The 19,606-nt window shown below is 36.9% G+C and overlaps 1 protein-coding gene across 8 annotated transcripts in view; it reads right to left on the bottom strand.

Annotated features, from left to right (window-relative positions):
* Window positions 1-46: 46 nt before the first annotated feature.
* Window positions 47-19,606, bottom strand: part of LOC139127409 (high affinity cGMP-specific 3',5'-cyclic phosphodiesterase 9A-like) — a 76,284-nt gene continuing 56,724 nt past the window's right edge. The window contains exons 6-19 of one of the 8 annotated variants that reach the window (XM_070693328.1): window positions 17,349-17,403; window positions 16,034-16,104; window positions 15,095-15,176; window positions 10,281-10,304; window positions 9,294-9,351; window positions 8,580-8,654; window positions 8,354-8,440; window positions 7,432-7,619; window positions 6,701-6,857; window positions 5,993-6,109; window positions 5,449-5,553; window positions 4,761-4,889; window positions 3,693-3,809; window positions 47-2,925 (exon numbers count right to left, since the gene is read on the bottom strand). In XM_070693328.1, the coding sequence (XP_070549429.1) occupies window positions 2,887-2,925; window positions 3,693-3,809; window positions 4,761-4,889; window positions 5,449-5,553; window positions 5,993-6,109; window positions 6,701-6,857; window positions 7,432-7,619; window positions 8,354-8,440; window positions 8,580-8,654; window positions 9,294-9,351; window positions 10,281-10,304; window positions 15,095-15,176; window positions 16,034-16,104; window positions 17,349-17,403 (1,304 nt within the window). In that variant the 3' untranslated portion in view covers window positions 47-2,886. Of the gene's footprint in view, window positions 2,992-3,692; window positions 3,810-4,760; window positions 4,890-5,448; window positions 5,554-5,992; window positions 6,110-6,700; window positions 6,858-7,431; window positions 7,620-8,353; window positions 8,441-8,579; window positions 8,655-9,293; window positions 9,352-10,280; window positions 10,305-15,094; window positions 15,177-16,027; window positions 16,105-17,348; window positions 17,404-19,606 lie in introns of all 8 variants that reach the window. The other 7 variants (XM_070693326.1, XM_070693322.1, XM_070693327.1 and 4 more) reach the window with 7 other exon arrangements.

Genomic DNA, 19,606 nt, shown 5'->3' with positions numbered 1-19,606 from the left:
GAATTCAGGGTGAACAGGTTGAAAAGATAGTAGTTGACACCATGTGTGACCTAAAATGATCATTTTCATCGTTTATTTAGAAAAGGAATCAAGTGAAACAGAAAGAATATCCATATTGTGAACGATGTTGTACAAATCTTTTATAAAGTGATTGGTAAATAGTTAAACAAAACGAAACGGGGGAAAGTTTGAAATAACTACACGGGAACATATGGAATATTCCATCGGCTTTAGCGTGCCAAGACTTCAGTGGGATGACAAGATCAAAAAGACGGAAGAATTGCTCATGGTATTATAACTAATCCTCAAAGAGACAAAAGGCTGGTTCACAGGCAAAAAACCAAGGGAAATAAAGTAAACACATAGCTATCATGATTCTGTAAGTTGAGAAAAATGTACAGTGCAAAGAAAACCTTAGGAACATACTCAGTACCTTTATAGAAGACACAAAGAAATGCAAAATAACTTTCTGATAGGTTAACTCGATAAAATACTTTAAAACTCTCAAAAGTTCAAGGGTTATCCGAAAAAGACATTTTAAATGTTCAACTTTTTTCCAAATTATGTAGGTAACTTCTAATACAGCTTCCTGTTGATTGATGTCGATTAGACTCACAGATGTTACACTGGAGATTCATTCCAAACAATTATTATTTCACAGTTTGCAGAAACTTTTCCTTATATGCCAAGATTTGGGATATGACAAAATTCAGATGAAATTTTGCCTAACATTTAACCAATTCATCAAGGAAAATGAAACAAAAAGTAAATCATTATTCAGAAAGAAAGGAAAAAAATACATGTACATGTCACTGTGTACTATACATAAACGGACATAATCTCATTTTAGGGTATTCACATTCTATAAACCATGGGTCTAAATATGGGCCTATCAGCTAAGTCGTCCTCTCCAGAGCATGGCTCGAAATATAGGCCAATCTTGATCCACCAAGAATATTTTCCCCTAAAATCATGAAAGTACTCATGAAATGAAGTAAACATGAAATTACTTTCATGATTCTTTCAGGGTACCATACACCTGTAATCTTTTATCAAAGCACGGATATGTTACGATGTCATTAATTGTAAAAATGAATGTATATGATGCATGGTACTGTTATAAACACATCTACAATCAGTTACAGTCCACAAATATTAAAAATCACGACACATCAAAAAGACTTCTTCAACATTTTTTCTTCAAAAAGACGTATCATTAATGTTATAATTTAGAAGACCTGTTAAACTTAAGAAATTGAATAAGGATTTAAACGAGGTAAATCAAACATAAACGAAAGGTGGCGTAATATGTAGAGACAATCCTAAAAATTGGCTATATTCTACCGTATCCTTTGAGTCTGGTTGCCATATAAATATGTTTACATAGAGTCTCGGTGAACTGACCCCTGACCCCTATGCTACCAAGGGTAAGACACCCAGTTCAGTAGGGGGCGCTTCACAATAATGTCTGCTCCCTTTTTGAAGCCAAACAAAACCCAGCCTCGTTCCGGAGAAGCAGAGATTGCTGTTATGGCGCCATCTAGTGACACAACAGACACATGAAACTGAGGATGATATGGGTTTCACGGCCTACAGTCACGTTTCATTACATCAAGGAATGACATTGCATTTATGTCTACCAGTTAAACTTTAGGGAAACTCATAACATCGTATATACGTAGAAGGGCCCAATTGAGAAATACTTTTTTTGTGAAATCCCTCTACCCACCAAGTTTGAATCAAACAATTACAGAAAGAAATCCACGATCTAATAACTCTAGTCACTGAAATTGCAAAAGTTTACAGGAAAATATCTTAATCTTAAATATATATATATAAATAGTATTTAAGACTATGAGCTTCGAACAAAGTGCAATATAAATACATCCAGTGTATAAATATATTTTTCTTTTCAAATTTTGTTTTCACCCATACGATAACTATTTGACACACTTTACTTTTCCTTTTACTCACGCGTTCTTAATATTTGGAATTGTTTTGTCTTTCAGATTAATCTGCAGATCTACTTTCAAGAGCTTTGCACTTTCAGGCGGTTTTAAATATATTTTTCTTTTCAAATTTTGCTTTCACCCATACGATAACTATTTGACACACTTTACTTTTCCTTGTACTCTCGCGTTCTTAATATTTGGAATTGTATTGTCTTTCAGATTAATCCGCAGATCTACTTTCAATAGCTTTGCACTTTCAGGCGGTTTTAAAGCTGCCGTGAAGTACCGGGTCGTCTGCGTTCTTTTACGTCATGTTTGTTTCCCTGGTGACTGACGTTCGTACGTTGCCGGCCTTCAACTTCTTCAGGGAGGCGCAGTTCTCGTTGTGTGGCTAACGCATTCGGGACTTTTTTTGTAGTTTTGCGGTAGCTGCGTACACATTTGAAAAAGAGTTAACGTTTTCTTGTTAAGACGGATGTGCAAGTGCACCGTGACAAGATCAAATGTTCTGTGCTTTCCCCTTTCTGACTGTGGTTAATCGTTTCAATAGAGAGGTTGGTAGGTGTATTGACACAGTTGACCAATGGATACGTTGAGTGTAGCAGAAACACAATTATTTACAAGGTATTGACAATACGAAGCCTCAGTGAAAACTTAATTGTTAGCTCCGGAATATTATTCCATGCTGAAAGACAGTTAACAAATCGGGACTTTTTGAATGGATAGTGACATAACATAAAACTATGTAATATTGCTATTTTTCACGGAATAGTTGATTCCTCCTGTTGTATAAAATTGAACTTATTACATTGTCTTTTCCGGTCGAAAATGTTATCAAACGAATATCCGTCATATTTTAAGAAGAGCATGGTAAAGAATTGGTGAGAATCCGAGTAGTGTGCGGGGTAAGTAGCGTGTCCATTTTTAAAAGTCTTCACTTCTCCTTGACGGCCAGCGGTTCCTTTCGTTTCTTCTGTAAGAGAGGGGAACTTGTGATCAAAAACTTCATTCTAAGTTTTTTGTGTGCACTCGACGGTGTCTGTAAAATTAAAAACTTCATTTAGCAGGAATATTGGCGAAATCCGTCCCCCGAAATGCAAAGCTACCCTCTGAAGGTTGTAGGTTACGATGATGGAAACAGTATTTGCCTGTTCCCTGACTGAAAGAAATATTTCGGCTCGAATAATGTGCTACACGTGGTGCCGTTGGTCGATATGGAACTTTGCAAAATTACAGATATCGAATTTTATTTCGAACGTGCGCACTGTAAATAGAAAAAGAGCTCAACCCGTCCCTACTGAATGAAACGAATTCCGCAGCCACCCCTTCCCTCCTAAGAAAGGCGAATAGACAGCTCCTCCTAGTAGTGTCTCGTTGGACGTTGAGATGCTTACGCCTTAGAAAGCTTTTGCCAATTTGTAATATATCATTTTTAAACATTCCCTTGTTTTTTATGCAGAAACTCAAAATTTAGATTTGAATATCATAACTCCTAAATCATTCATGTTTCATATACTTTAACGACCACATTTTAGCAAGTTGTAGACTTTGTGCAAGCCCTGCGTGAATGGCCGCCATTGCTTGCAGTCCTGGTCCCCATCCCAATTTCTGCCACTGGCTGCGCTGTTTACCTTAGGCAAAGGCACTCGCACCCATAGGCAGAAGTGGGACAGGGAAGCCTGCAAATAACACTTCGACTGGGTGGGGAGCATGCAGCTCAACATGAGTCTGAATATATACCTGAGCCCTCGCCACGCTGTCAGTGGTCCTCTCGTCTTCCCTCAACTTCATTTCCTCGTAGTGTTCCTGCGCTTCCCTCAGCGGTTTCACCATCACTTCCTCTATTTGTGGAAACAGCTGCGAGTAGGGGAAAAATATTAATGATGTCCTCTTTCTAAAATTGGCAGACTCTGATAGATAAGCGTAAACTCGAGGTTTCCAAATAGCCTATCTTTCATTAAAAATGGCGAGTGGTATGCACGGAGCTAGCCACAGCTAACGATTGGAGGATTCCCGGGGCAATAACTTTATAAGATGTTTTCCCTCTTGTCTTCATTAGGGAAATGTGTCCTTTCGCAATACATAGTGGAAAATACCGTAAGACACCGTTTTCATTTTGGCCTGGCATATCTGATTGAATTGGCCGAGAGATGACATTTATAGTGGAGGGGCAGCTTTCACATTTCTCACGACTGTCTTTCTTTGGCAGGTTCTGTTCGATGTCAACTGTTGGATTACTTTGCTACCTTATACAGTTTTGACTACGCGATTCATTGATCGACTGTATTACTGATTGATTAAATTATTGATCGGCGAATTGATTGGTTTGTATGGGGGTTGATTGATTTAATATACAATTGACAAACTGTTCTGAGTAATAATTTGCATTAATGTGAAAAACGCCAGCGATTGATGCTGCCATTATCCATTGTTGTATCAAATCCCGACCAATAAGAAGTCAGAAATGAAATCGAGAACCGTACCCTTAGTGCATATCTCAGCAGGAGAGAGATGCAACGGATCTCTTTTCCATTTTTTCCCATCACCACTGATTTAAGAAAACCACGTGACAGTGTTGGCATGCAGGAAAACGGTAATGACCATGCCCATCCCCCCCAAAAAAAAAAAAATTAAAAGCAAAAACAGGACGAGATTCGGAGCGAGGGGGATAACGAAGCAGTCAAACTCAGTTAACGCAGAAAGTCGTAGCCAAGAGAAGGCTTTATATTAGTTTGAAATAGCCGTCCCTTTCAACTACAGCTAACTTAAAGTCACTGTGGTACTTTCAGAGTACAAGACGATACACACCTTGCACACTGCATCGAACATCGGTATTAGTACAAATTTGATGAAGCCAATTTGCGCCGTAGGTTTGGTCACTTTGTCCCTGTCCATGAAGGGCGCCACCGGTAAACCTTCAGATTTCTCCCTGTCACTCTACAAGGCAAATGAATAAAGGAAGGTGCATGAAAAGGTGCATGATCGATGAATATTTCCTTATAAGGTCAAAATCTGGATTCAGATGTTTACTGACGTTTTGTACCATAACATAAACAATCTAAGTCATATGACTTTCGAAAGCGACATACGTAAACTTTTGTTCAAACTTTCGTTAACGAATCAAATCCTTTGTGCCCCATGTAAATTTGCATATGCGAAATCTACATTTCTCTCCCCAAAAAGAGCACAACAAAAATATCATGCAGTGGATACATGAACTTTCAAACATCCTCATTCAAAATCAAGAAATAAAAATCCGGGGTACCGATGTTTGGAATTAAACATGGCCGCTACCCCTGTATTTACTTGACAGAAAAAATTAATATTTCGATTTACACAAAACGAAGACCCTGAAAATTTAATTTACTCCAAGAGCTTAAAAATGAGCCACACAAGTGGTAAATCAGAATTGTATTGTGTAACAATGAGAGTCCGAGTATCTGTCCCCGAAACAGGGTCTACCTTGAACAACGGGACCAACGTCTTTTGGACTCACCTGCATAAAATACTCCTCCAACAAGCAATCGACCCAGGGCTCCGATATCTCCATCGGTCGAACCTCGTTCGAGATATCACAACATTTAATGAGAACCATTTTCAGCTGTAAGAAATAACAAAGTAGCCAGATTTGAGCTCATTGCCCAGGTACCACAACTATATTTTGAAAAGGGGAGTTTACGCTGATAAAAACAGAAGCCATGAAAAGGTAAAGAAAGCTAATTAAGTCAATGAACTCGAGAATCTACTACAAAAGCAAGCAAACGAAGAAGACCATCTAGCTTACCTGTTTTTGGCTGTGTGCATCTTAATTTCTGGCAGTGATTGAAATAAATCATTGCGAACACGGATATTTAAATTTCTATCGCCACAAATGAAATCTCTGCCGTCAAGTATCCTTTGTTGTATTTCAATTGCTTCTTCACGAAACCACTACAACTAGCATTTTCTGAATCTGCTTTATCATCATTGACAAAGGCTCATCCGGGGCATTTAAAAATTTACATATCGTAGCCCTGAAATCCCTAACTTACACTGCTTACCGAGTTCAGATGATCTTCATTGGAAAAGTCGAAACCGTTCTCAACTTTTGACTTAAAGGAATCCACGATTTCACTGTGCCTTGCCATGTCTGTGGCCAATATTAACATTATCATACCCTGGATGAGAACAAAGGAATATGTAATATATTATTTGCTGATACATATACCAATAATCCCTCCCTCCGTCCATCCATCCATACATCTCTCTATCCATCCATACACATACATACATACATACATACATACATACATACATACATACATACATACATACATACATACATACATACATACATACATACATACATACATACATACATACATTCATGCATACATATACACATGCATACATACATACATACATACATACACATACATACATACATACATACATACATACATACATACATACATACATACATACATACATACATACATACATACATACATACGTACGTATGTACGTACGAAAGTACATACATACAGACAGACATACATACAGACAGACAGACAGACAGACAGACAGACAGATATACAGACATGGGTGTAAGGCAGTGTGAAAACTGTATTGAAACTGCCTGACAAAGACTAACAAATCCCTTGATAGGTAGAGTATTCTACCAGCATTAGTTTTTAAGAAACACCAAAGAGGATATTTATCAAGAACGGCTAAGTGAGTTACACTAAGATCAACACAGCGTTCAATACCTGACGTATCCTTTTGAAAAGGTCGATGTCAATATTTGAAAATATGTTGCATTCGGGTTGACTGAGAATTTGAAATGCTACAGCACAGTGATGATTCTCCAGCGGGGAGATGTCGTTGTATCGAACAGCCAACTCAGTCCTCGCATTTATTTGGTATCTGCCAAAAACAGAATTACACAAAGACATTTAGCGTGAATGAGTTGTCTGAGTCTGAGATTGCAATAACAATGGATGCCTGCTGTGGAGATTTTAGGGAAATCGGAGATGCCATAGTCAATTGACCTACTTTTTCAAGGTATGAAATCGAAACGAACGCACAAATTGACCTGTTTCCGTGATCGATACGTGTGACGATGTCTTTCTTGAGAAAACATGTAAAATTGATTATGTGGCAGAAAACTGCGCCTGGAAAATTCAAACCCAAACACAAAATTCAGTACCATTATCACGAACATGTGGCAATTTTGTTTTCTTACTGAAAAGCGTATTTCATTACTAAAACAACGTACATGCAAATTTTAAGATTTCTATCAATTCTGTCTTCGTAGTGACTACTGCTGGACAAGTTAACGCAAAATTTAATTTCATTTTGACATATACAAACGGAACAATATAACTTTCTTTCGAACTGTTTGATCTAAAAGTACTTCCAACTTTAGCAAAACTTTAGCAAACAATAGGCAAATCTCAAGTGAAACGGTATTAACTAGACAAAACCAGGCTTTACTTACGTGTTGTTGTATCCCGGATGGTCCAAATCGTGACAGACGGCGGCAGTTAACAGGACACCTATGTCAAACTGAGACATTTTGGATTGAAGGTCGCAAAGGTTTATCATGCCATACATCATTTGAGAGACACAAAAACAGTGCCGGAAGTTATGGAACGGGTTATTACGATAATTCTCTTGTACACACAACTGTAAGAGACAAATATATACTAGACTTAGATTTGAAAAATTACTTTTGTATCATTACAATATTCTTATTCGAAAAATTGTGACAGGAGAATAACAGTGCAATATCATAAATTTTTTATACTCAAAATGAGGTATGACGTCATGAACAATTTCCTCTATTTTGTGCCTTTTAAATGTTTCATTCCTGACCCATCTTTTTATCTGAACATCAGTTTATGAACGAACGAAACCTGAAAGCAGTACCCTGGATATTTCAATATAGCCATCAACCATAGTCCTTTCAATTCTATTGTTCGCAATGTCTCCCTGTATACCATGAGCAACAAAAAACTGCATCAGTTGACGTATGAGCCATATGCTTACTTGCCATTTGAGATAAATGTAATTTACACCTACAGCACTCTACAGACGTCCTTTCAATGGTGAAAACGTGATTGATAGAGTAAATCGCCGTAAAGGCTCCCTCTTTTGAATGAAGCAGCTTTAAATATTCAAAAAGAACAACCACCAATCCAATCAAGTTGTATATTTAGTAGAAACACAAATAAGAAGGGTTATATTTCTGAATTTGCTATTTCTCTCCGTTTTATTTCAAAATGTGGCGATTTTCATTTACTAGAACACAGTAAAATCAACAGAAAGCCCAATCGAAACCAGGACAATAACAAAAGAAACTGGTGGCGTTTCTTGACCGTGTTGTGGAGGGACCCGTGACTAGACCATGTTTCACTCACCAACCATCGCTTTAGCACGATCGGATTCATATTGAATTCTTGCACAAGCCCGAGTTCATGGTACATATGTTCCAGTAGACTCAACATCTGTAAGAAAAGGAACAAAAAATGTCCAAAATGAAACATCGCAAGAATGTAAGTACACATATCTTATTATGGAAAGGAAAAGAGGAAGTAAGTGACAAAAAAGAGGATTAGAACATGAAAAATGGCTTGCATTCCTTACCTCGTTAGATTCCCAGTGCCAAATATCAAATGTCGGCCTCTTTAGGTATTCAATTGTTTCCTGAGACAGGGTGTACTGAAATTTAAGTGTCATTAATTTGTGATTAATCGGTGTTTTTCAAAAAATTCACTATAAACTAAGTTGACTAATATGTCACTCTACTCATCTTACTCAGCTCAAACAAATTCCATTTACTTGGGTTTTTGCACGCATCAGACTAATAAACATGAACTGAAACTCTGACGTTTGGAATAATTTTATAATATTCTGTACGACAAGTGCATTTTTGTATTCTTTTCCCCCAACCTTTACAAATATGGCGCATTCTTTACATCATGCAATGTTTTTCTCCATAACTGAATTGTATTCCTTTCGAAAGACCAACTCAAACAAACCATTTGGCTTTGAACAGAATTAGCTTTAGAATCGTCACATTTGCCTCATTTTGTGGGTGAAGCAAGTAAAAGCATTTCAAAAACTGAATGTAAATTAATTGAAAATGAAGTTCTAAATGAATAGAGCTCGAACTTTGTGACTATGGTTAATACTTAATGAAAAAAACACTTTACTAGGTTTATACACAGTAACTGGCATTATATGTTAAACCAATTGCATCTGACTTCTCGAAGTATTGGCTTAACTGTTGTAAAATTTCTGTAATAAATAAAGTGAATGTACAGGAATCAAACAAGGGACCATTATTATTGCACCAACCTTCGGGTACTTTGGGATATCCCGCTTTATGCTCAGCTTCTTCTCGTCTATACCATAACTGGAGAGAAAACAAGGTTTGGGAAAGTTATAACAGAATTGCAAAGACGACCACAGACACTGTTTAGCGAACCACTAGAAGAGTTAAACGCAAAATATAATGCCCAACACAAATAGGAAATTAATGAGGGAAGAAATATTTAAATGTTAAAGCAAATGCAAATTAATGGCCAAATATCGCCACTATCGCAAGATATCGTCTACGCTCGGTGCTACTTTACGCATAATCAAACGTTAACATGTTAAATATCTGCAAAAGTCAAACATTACTGTTATTTATCAAGTGTTTGCTCTGAGGAGCGAAGTCGCTGTTCATGTCTCATATGGGGTTCCATGATTTTCATGAGCACATTCGATCATCAATGATCAAAAATTTTGGGACAAGCGTCGGTCACGACGTTGTACCTTCGCTCTCTAATTGAAACATTATGCGAATCATTCGATGGCGTTATCTTTTTATATGTTTGAGCTGCCAATTCCACTGGTTTTGCAGAACTTGTTCAAAAGCATGTGAGAAAGCGCTTCACAGACAACACAATATAGTAATAGATGATGAGACAAGCAAACTCAAATACGGCGACTGCGCTCCATCAAACTACCAATCAATATGGTGAGTGTTGCGCTACTTTTATATTGCATCCAAAATTCTGTAATTTCAACACATATTGTTATTACTCTATTTTAATGTTGTGTAAACGAAACACGACTACTTTGAATAAATTCACTCAGAAAATGTTAAGCACACGACACTTTTTTATTAACTGTCGATATCCTTTGTGTGACACTTCCCAGATACTTCAATCTACGCATGTTTATGTTGGTTGCTCAACGCCGCATGGCGTTGGAGTCCTTTCCATTGCTTCTATGTTAGAAAAGATTAAAATTGCAAAGCTGCGTTTTTTACGTTGCATAGAGAGCGATTGCACTTACTCTGTAGATGACGTATCGGCATTGCTGTCGGAAACAACAGCGGGATGAAAAAAGAACAGATATCAAGGTGGGTTAGAACACCATTGATGGGTCAGCGTCACTGATAGGTCAACTTCAATGGGTGGGAAAGTGTAAAGTCCGATCAACCAGCCAACAGCGGCTTCAACTGATTAGTTTTGCGCAATTACGCAATATGCCCATGAAAGGGCTATTTAAGTGAATATGTGAGTGTTCAAACATCAAGACATCAGATGAAACTACAAATCAAGACTCTTCTTCCACAACGTGATGACTACATTTAGTTCATGATTGGTGGAAATGTTATGAATAACTTAATTTGATTGAAATGATTTACTAAACTACACGAGAGGTTGTCAAAATATTCAAAATGAATAAACATTGCGCTGTTGTGAAGAGCTCTAGAGTTCCTTCCATGTATATCAGTTTTTCCTGTATTTAGTTACTGTTAGAATCTCAGACTAGAAAAATCAGACAAAATATCTTACAAGTTTTATTACAAATTCAAAAGTCAAGATGATACATCTTTCTTGTAAAAAAATTAGTAATGCATTTGATAAAGTGATCAACTACTAAAATTTGGCATACACTGAGCTCGAAAAGCAGTAGCTCAGGTGGATAGTCACTTATAGGTTGCGATAATTTTATTATCCAATGCACACTAGTAGAGTATATTTACGATTTTGATAATTGTATCAACCATTCATTAGGGTTAATTATCTGATCTTATCTCAAAGATATTGTATCAAAAACCAGCAATTCCTTGTACCGAACGACAGAATGATACATCGTGATGAACACAAATATTTGATAATTTCTTCGAAATGATGAAAATGAGATAGATGGACGCAGGAGAAGTAATAAACCGACATATCTTTGCTACCCAACTTGTTTTATGTCTGTCTCTGGTTTCCACGATAGTTTCCTTGTGGGCGATCCCGTAAAGAATTTGGTTGTTTAGCTTACGCCTGTGTTGCTTGCCACTGCTGATTCCCATTGTACTATGCTCTACCTAGCGACTTGCGAAAGAGTTAAAACATCAAGAATTGGTGGAGAATCCGGGTAGACGTCGTAAGACATTACAGAAACAACTGCATGATTTTGAGAACAAGGACAATAAAGCGACCAAGAAACGATAACGTGGTTTCTTACTTCTCCAGCATCAATCAGGTTCCTTCTCCTGCGATTGTTCTCCCTCAAACCGTTCAATTCAGGGTTTTAAATATTTTCGTACATTTATACGAACTCTTTACTCTCTCAAATTTGATTATGCTTTACGCATAAAATGCTGACGTGTAAAACATTGCAGTCATCCTGCAAATCAGATATAAAACCATCATAAAATGTCTACTCATTCGTGCTATATGGAAATTACAATTGTTTGCTAACAATCATGATTCATCATTGCATCTTTCGATTTTTGGTTGTGACTTTACGAAACAGCAGGTAGCCAAGACTAGATACGAAGAATACAATCATGGGGGTAAAGAAGCAATGCGGGATAATGTTAAAAATTTACACTGAATGATACTGTTGATTAATAAATACCATGCCTTATCAAAACGGAAGCGTGAACATTTGGTATTCATAGCCACTGAAATGTAAACTCTGCAATAAACTGCATAGCTCGTTAAATGTACTAGGTCCACGATATTTATCGTGGCCGCCACGGCGCTGTTTTGGTTGGTTCAGTATTTGTTGAATGATTGTAAAGTTACTGAACAGTTCAGAAGTTATGTTGCATTTGTTACCAAAAATCAGCATTATCCAGCTCTTTGTCTCTCACTATGTTATCATGACAACTTGTGAGTTGAAGAACAAAGTAAACGTAACGAGCAGACAACCCAGCATTTCCCCCACAGCTTGTCAAAAAGCCAAGTCACATGTCATACGATTAAATAAATGATTTACCAGTTGGTTATATTTTGACCAGACAACAATGGTCATAATGTGATGGCGTGTGGGGAAGTTATCAAATGGTATGTACATTGAAGTTACTTTCCCTGACAGATGAATCTTTTGTTGAAATAACCACCTAAATATCTCATAAAATAAGTGTAGTATTTCCTGTATGTATGTATTTCTTGTATTAAAGTATTTCATGTACGTATTTCCTGTATGTATGTATGTATGTATGTATGTATGTATGTATGTATGTATGTATGTATGTATGTATGTATGTATGTATGTATGTATGTATGTATGTATGTATGTATGTATCTATGTATCTATCTATGTATGTATGTATCTATGTATGTATCTATGTATGTATCTATGTATGTAGTCTACAAATAAAACATTTAACAATATATATGTTATACATACATACATTATATATGCAATATATATATATACACATATTGTATATATATATATATATATATATATATATATATATATATATATATATACGTTACGAGAGAATTTAGTAGGAAAAAAATATATACACATGTTGTGGTGTAAGTGCAAATCGCTCGTCTATGTCTAATGTTACGCACGCCATGCTGATTGCACACATGAGAAGTTTCTTTTAATGAGAAGATCGACGGAAGAAAGAATTCAGAAAAGATAGGAAAAGAACACTCGTTCACTCGTTGCTTAAACACTATAAGCAAGCACTTTCGCTTAATGTATGTGAGTAATGATCCTGCAGCTGAAGCACAAAGATTGTAATCCGCGTTTGCAAGGTTAATTCTAATTTACGCCAAAGCTTGTTAGTAAACATTACGGCACGTGTTCCCGTGTCACTATTTTGTGTGTATTAACTACTCCTTTCTCAGTTAGTGCTACGATGCCGTGAAGTGACTGTGGATGTAATGTGTGATATTCTGGTGCATTGTTTGTGACATGCAGATTATTCAACTCGCTGAAACATGATGTGATGATCTGTAAAGACTAAACTTCCATCGTTATGCAAGGCTACAGACGAGTCATACATCTGTTTGGATGGCTTATGCTGTTGTTCCCATTCCTACTATCTCCTCCGGCTGAGGCAAATCCTTGGTTTCAATTTGATGAAAGCAAGACACGTAATAAATTTAATTTAATTTGTAAACATAATATAATCCTTCGTCAATCAAGTGTTTATATTTCCTAATTTCGGAGATTTTTCGTAAAAACACTCTATATTTTCATCAAATAGTGCCAGTACACTGACATTTTCGGCAAGGCCTTTATAAAATGTAGTGTCCAATACGTTATCGTATCGGAGAAAGGAGCCAATGGATAAATAAGATTGGGAACTTGACCGTGAAGACTTTTGAGCAAGTGTGTCAGCATAACTTTCCGACTGATAAAGCCCTCATGCACAGTTTGATAGGAGTTGATGGTTCGACCCTAAACTTTTTATCAGCAGACACAACATGACCGGGACAGATATTGTCGTCTGCGCCAATTATTTTTGGCATCCCATCAGAACACCTATCAAACTGTGCGACAAGGTGCATCTAATGTCACGGCGAGAGGAGCACTATACTTAACAAAAGCAAGCTGTCGGCCACACTGAAATCCTTGGTAATTTTGCACATAGAAAATAAAAGTGCCAACTTCCTTAAATAGAATAAAGTGTTAAAACCAGTAGTGAACGAAAATAAATGTGTGAACAATAAACAATTGACATTCCAAAACGCTTCGAGTGGTGTTACAGGATGGTGTTAATGAAGACAAATCGGGCAAAATCATTTATTAAATGTCATCAAATGTCACAACAGTTGTTTCTGTCATGTTGCTGCTGTGTTGTATTTAGTATCAAAACAATCATCATCAGATAAGGTTCTCAATTAGCGTTTTCGGCGTTAATTGGCTTCCGTTTTCCCATTAGACTGAGTTGCCCAGGTCATAAGCGCTTGACGTTTTGGACTCAACAGTTTGTTTCATATCAACAGAGCGACACTTCTTTATCTTACAAGTATCTTTCTCCAAACGGATGATATTTCATTAGAAATAGAAACGGCAACAGCTTTCAGTCGACTGCTATTTTAAATTATCAAGCAATAGCAGAGCATACAAGGCAATGCAAACACAACTATATTAACAGAATGCTAAACGTTTACATGTTGTTGGACGTAACGACGCAAACCTATTTGAAAGAAATCCATAATTTGAATCTGAGCGTAGATCTAACGCAAAAATTAAAGTTACACCAAAAAAAACTTGAAACAGTTCTAAAATGAACTTTCAGCTGCAGCTTTAATTTAAATGCTAAAAAGGAGGGGGTGCAGCAATGTAATGATTATAATGGTTATCTTGAATTTTACCACAATTTTTTCTCTTACCGCTGCCAAAAAATAATACGAAATGGCTAAATGGAAGGCAAAATAACAATGTCAGTAGGACAAATGGCAATATGTGAGAAAGATACAAGAATTTGCATATGGTAAGTATCTGACTCAAAACTTACCCCTTTAAAGAGGAAATATCACCTATGTTTTTCGAGCTATTGTTCCGAGGAACTTGTCTAAAAATCGTTAGGAAAATTACTGTTGCACGCTACTCTTGCTTAAAGCAAGAAGATGTTTTGAAATGATATAGGGCTAACAAGAATGTGGTAACATTAACACGCCCCATTCACAACGCACCGTTTTCAAATTTTGTACCGACGTCCAGTTGTTAATATCTGTTGATCTATCTATAATTATAATTTTATTGTATTTGTTTGTTTGTAAAGATCTTTTCCATATAAGAATCACTACGCTGATATTTAAAGTAAAAATTTTAACGTAAAAGACAGAGAACAATTTTACTAATCACAGTTTGCGACAAACAGAACAATATAACAGACATAAAGAGCGACTTACTTCTTTACGGCAAGGAGCTGGTCCTTGATGTTTGACAGTTCTTGCTTGCACTTCTCGATTTCAACGGCTTTCAGACCTTCCACTGTGACCAAATAGTAGTGCAACAACACATAGGTTAGGGAATCAAACAACAATACAATGGTGCGACACGAACGGAGGGGGAGGTGTTGAGGCACACAGCGGAGAAAAGACGGAAATTCGAATCAGTTTTGAAGTGAATCAACATATATGCAGACAGATGTATATTTTGTATTGCGAAAAAGTAATATCGAGTTGCATCATTCAAAATTTATGAAATGTTACGAAGGTCGCAACATATACATTGAGGAAATTTTAACGGAAATATTTTGAATATGTTATCGAATGTGTCAAATTGTTTAAAAAGTATTTTAAGAATTCCAAACATGAACGGTTAACAGGTGAGTAATGTATAGATGAGAGGGAGACGGAGACGGTTGAGAAGTTGGAGAAGGAGTGAAGTGAAGAGGGAGAAAAAGAAAAGAAGAGAGAACGAAGGGTAATATTTTTGACTTACTCCTTTTGTAAGGCGGGATTGTTTATATGCAATAAAGAAACACTTTGTCATGTTCGTTGTTCGTAAAATGAAAAGAAAATATATAAGGAAAGGCGATGAAGGACAAGGACGCTATATTTGCGTGGGTTCGTCATTGTCGCTCGGGCAGCTCAAATGAGTCTGTAACAACCTGAAGGTTACTTTTCTGCCGATAGGGTTATGTGATCACGCTTTTTGGTACTCTTGGGATCAGTGACCGTGACGTATGTGCAGTTTACGTCATCAGAAACATGTACACAGTGCCTCGTTCTCGTGCTTCGGCGGTCATCGAGGCTGCAATCAGTCCGAGGGATCACAAATGAAAATGCAACGGCAAGCCTTTCCTTCATTGTGAATTTCAACTTATGAGACACACGTACACTTACTTTCCATTCTTTTCTCTATTGCTGTCAATCGTCGCGACACTTCGTCTTTCAACTCTGTAACTTTGAACGCTCTGAAAGAGAAAATCAGAATAGTAGAAAAACGCACATGTGTTGATACTTATTGACCTTGAGCGGTAACGTTACATATACTCCTTGGTTATACATTCGATTTTTATTTAGATCGGTACAATTACCCCTTTGTCGTGGCTGATTTCATCTCTGCCAATATCATGCAGTTGACGAGCAGCTTTGTTTCAGTGCTTCATCACACCTTGAAGATCTACATGAGTGTTTAATGAACGTGATCTATTGCGATTGTCTACAGGGTACAGTTGATGTAATAAGTAAATCTTCCGTATGGTGTGGTGAGCTAAAATATTCATAGCATAGTTTAATGTAAGGAATATCATTACTGGCACACGGTCGACAGCTGGCACACAATTCCTTTAATTAAAAAGGAACTTAAAGTTTGCTCACTGTCTTCGAAACACCTGACATTACAAGTCAATTCCAGTCCCTACACCATTCGTTCTTGTTTGGCTCAGCTGTTTCGTGTTTTATGCTCGGCACGTTAGTTATTAGTGAAGTGTTGAAGATATAAACAAGTGGATATGTCTACGATTTATTGATTTTTGATCGATGTGTACATATTTGCTTTTTTCAATACCTATACTGATTATGTAAACATTCCGGGGGGAAGCCCCTAGTTCACTATTTCCTGATTACTTTCAAAGATAAACTTATTTCATATCTGCCACAGACAACTGTTGCCAGGGTATATGTGTGTTGGCTTTTTCACTAACTACACCTACAATATATGTAAACGTACAATAAGGAATGTAAACTGAAGTTACGATAGTTTCTTTCAGGATTTATATTTTCGCTGGTCGAGTTCGTTCAAAGCTGATATTGCCTCCAAATATGTGGTAGGCACAGTGCAGTTACCTGTCGATTGTTTTTTCCTATAAACCTCAAGGCACAATCCATCATGTTTAAAAATACATATTAAGTTCTGCAGGATAGTCATGCACTTTAAGTGGTATTTATGAGCGTCTTCCGAAGATAAAGATATATTGAGTTCAGAGTGCAGCCTTCTTTCGGAAGGAAGCCTTCCAGCTGAGAGACTTTGCGTGATTATTTTTCAAAGATAAATGTACTCAATAACTGCAACTGACAGTGTTTGCCAGGGGCATTAAAACTAAATAACACTAGGCGGGCATTGGGTGAAAACCTTGCTCCAGATGACCTACGACGAAATGAATTAACACGATTGCGCCCTCACACTGCTAAGAATAATATTTGAAACATTACTCACTTATTGAACTGTTCCGCCACTTGTGTCAGAACCGCCTGTATGACTTCATCGTCACCTGCAACGTATTAGGCAACAGTAAGGAAACAAATTAGAGAATTTAGTTTATTCAATGGTATTATTCTAAAAATAGCGTCAATGACACTGTAGCTCCCATCCTGGACTATTTAGTGTTTGTTCTCTGGTCAGATATTTGAACATGTGTGAAAGGGATAAAGTGCATGAAGTGAAAATACTTAAATGAAATGTACTGGAGACAGTGAAATATGTTTAATGTAATTATTCAGATATAAATGGAAAAAATACAGATGAGATATATCGAATACTGTGATACAACCATTAACTCAACAAGTCCTTTACAATGACATAGTCCCCACTTGTAATAGGAGTATTAGTCTTGATGGGGCAGGAAAATATGGTCATTAAGAAGTATCACTGGAGGTGTATATTAAATCGCAATCATACCAATCCATAATCCAATAACACTAGGTCAAAATTTGTAAGACAATAGTTGTAAACATAGACACAAAACAGCACAGAACAGACAGTAAATAGACGGTACAAACAAAGTCAAATTCATGAAGAAAGATATATGGACCTCTGGCCAAAAGACCAAGAAGTGATGTCAGGTGTTTCGAAAATAGTAAGCGCATCCTGCCCCACATGTGGCACCCGCCATATATCAATCTGTAAGTCAGATAGGTAGTGGTCACTAACTAAGGCCCAATGTCACCGATGCCATCAGTGATCATTTGTCGAAGAGAGATATTGTATTTATCTACCAGCTTGCGATACCTGCCAAAAAAGCGTTTGAATGTAGAGACAAGTCTTGCTCTGGTGTAACCTTGATTTAACAGTTTGAAAGAGAGATGGCCATGTCTCTCTACAAAATCACCATATGAACTGCATGCTCTTGCATATCGTATAAGCTGGGAAATGTATACCCCATAAGCAGGTGAGAGTGGAATATTACTGATGAGGTGTGGAAAATTAATTATACTAAAGTTGAAATCATCTCTCTTGTCATATAGCCTAGTAGAAAGGTGACCATTGGAGTCAAATTCAAGTAAAATGTCCAGATATGAAGCAGAAGAGGCCGTTTCTGTAGTTTCTTTAATCTCCAATTCTGGAGGATAAATCATAGCGAGATATTTACTGAATTCAGAGTTATTCAATGAAATAACATCGTCTATGTATCTAAATGTTAGGTTGAAAGTACGAGCTACAGAGACCTTTTTCTGCTTGATAAGGTGCTGGATAAATTCTGCCTCGTATGAGAACAGAAATAAGTCGGCAAGTAAGGGAGCACAGTTAGTGCCCATGGGAATTCCTATACACTGTTGGAAAATGTGTCCTCCAAATTCAACAAATATGTTGTCAATGAGGAAATCAAGCATACTGATAATGTCTTTCTCGGTATAAAACACTTTAGCATTAGTTGTATTTTTAACAAAATATGTAGAATTATACCCTAATACCACATATTTGTAACGGCGTGAACCGTTTTTGTAGAAAAATGCTTGGTTGATGATGTTTTTCAAGCGTTCTTTCAATTTATCATGTGGTATTGTGGTATACAATGTGGAAAAATCGAAAGTTTTAATAGATGTTATTTTTGAAACAGATCTTGATTTCAAAATTTCCAAGAGTTCCTTCGAATTTTTTAATATCCACATTTGATTTATACCACTCCGAGAAAAGACAACATCACAGTATGATTGAAGTCCCCGTTTAACAGTACAAAGAACAGAAGTCAGTATCTTCGATAACTCTGTTGTTGAACATTTTGAAGATCCTGCGATAAACCTAGCTTTGTAAGGTGTTTTGTGGAGCTTTGGTATCCAGTATAAGCTAGGCAACTTATTATGGTCATCCTTTGTTGTAATATTAAAATTATCCATGAATGACTTATGGTTTGCCAAAATTTCAGATTTGTTGAACATTGATTGTCTGTAAGTGGAGCTGGTTGAGGTCTTAGTTACACCAAGTTCGTCTATAAGACATTCAAAATAATACTTCTTACAGACAAATACAATGTTATTGGCAGCTTTATCAGCAGGGACGACAACATATTTGTCATGGATATCATTCAAACACTTAACAGCATCAGGATCTTTAAATACAGAATAGGGTCTTCTGCAAACATGTGATCTTAGTCGACCAATACGGCCACGCACTATTTTCCTCACAGATTTGACCCATTCTGACAGTGTGTCCAACTCTACATCCTCCCTTTTAGCCCATTTCCTGGCATAATCTTC

This window comes from Ptychodera flava, unplaced genomic scaffold, assembly GCF_041260155.1.
Source record: "Ptychodera flava strain L36383 unplaced genomic scaffold, AS_Pfla_20210202 Scaffold_31__1_contigs__length_3010019_pilon, whole genome shotgun sequence".
Classification (NCBI taxonomy): Eukaryota; Metazoa; Hemichordata; class Enteropneusta; family Ptychoderidae; genus Ptychodera; species Ptychodera flava.
This window is presented reverse-complemented; position numbering and strand designations above follow the sequence as displayed.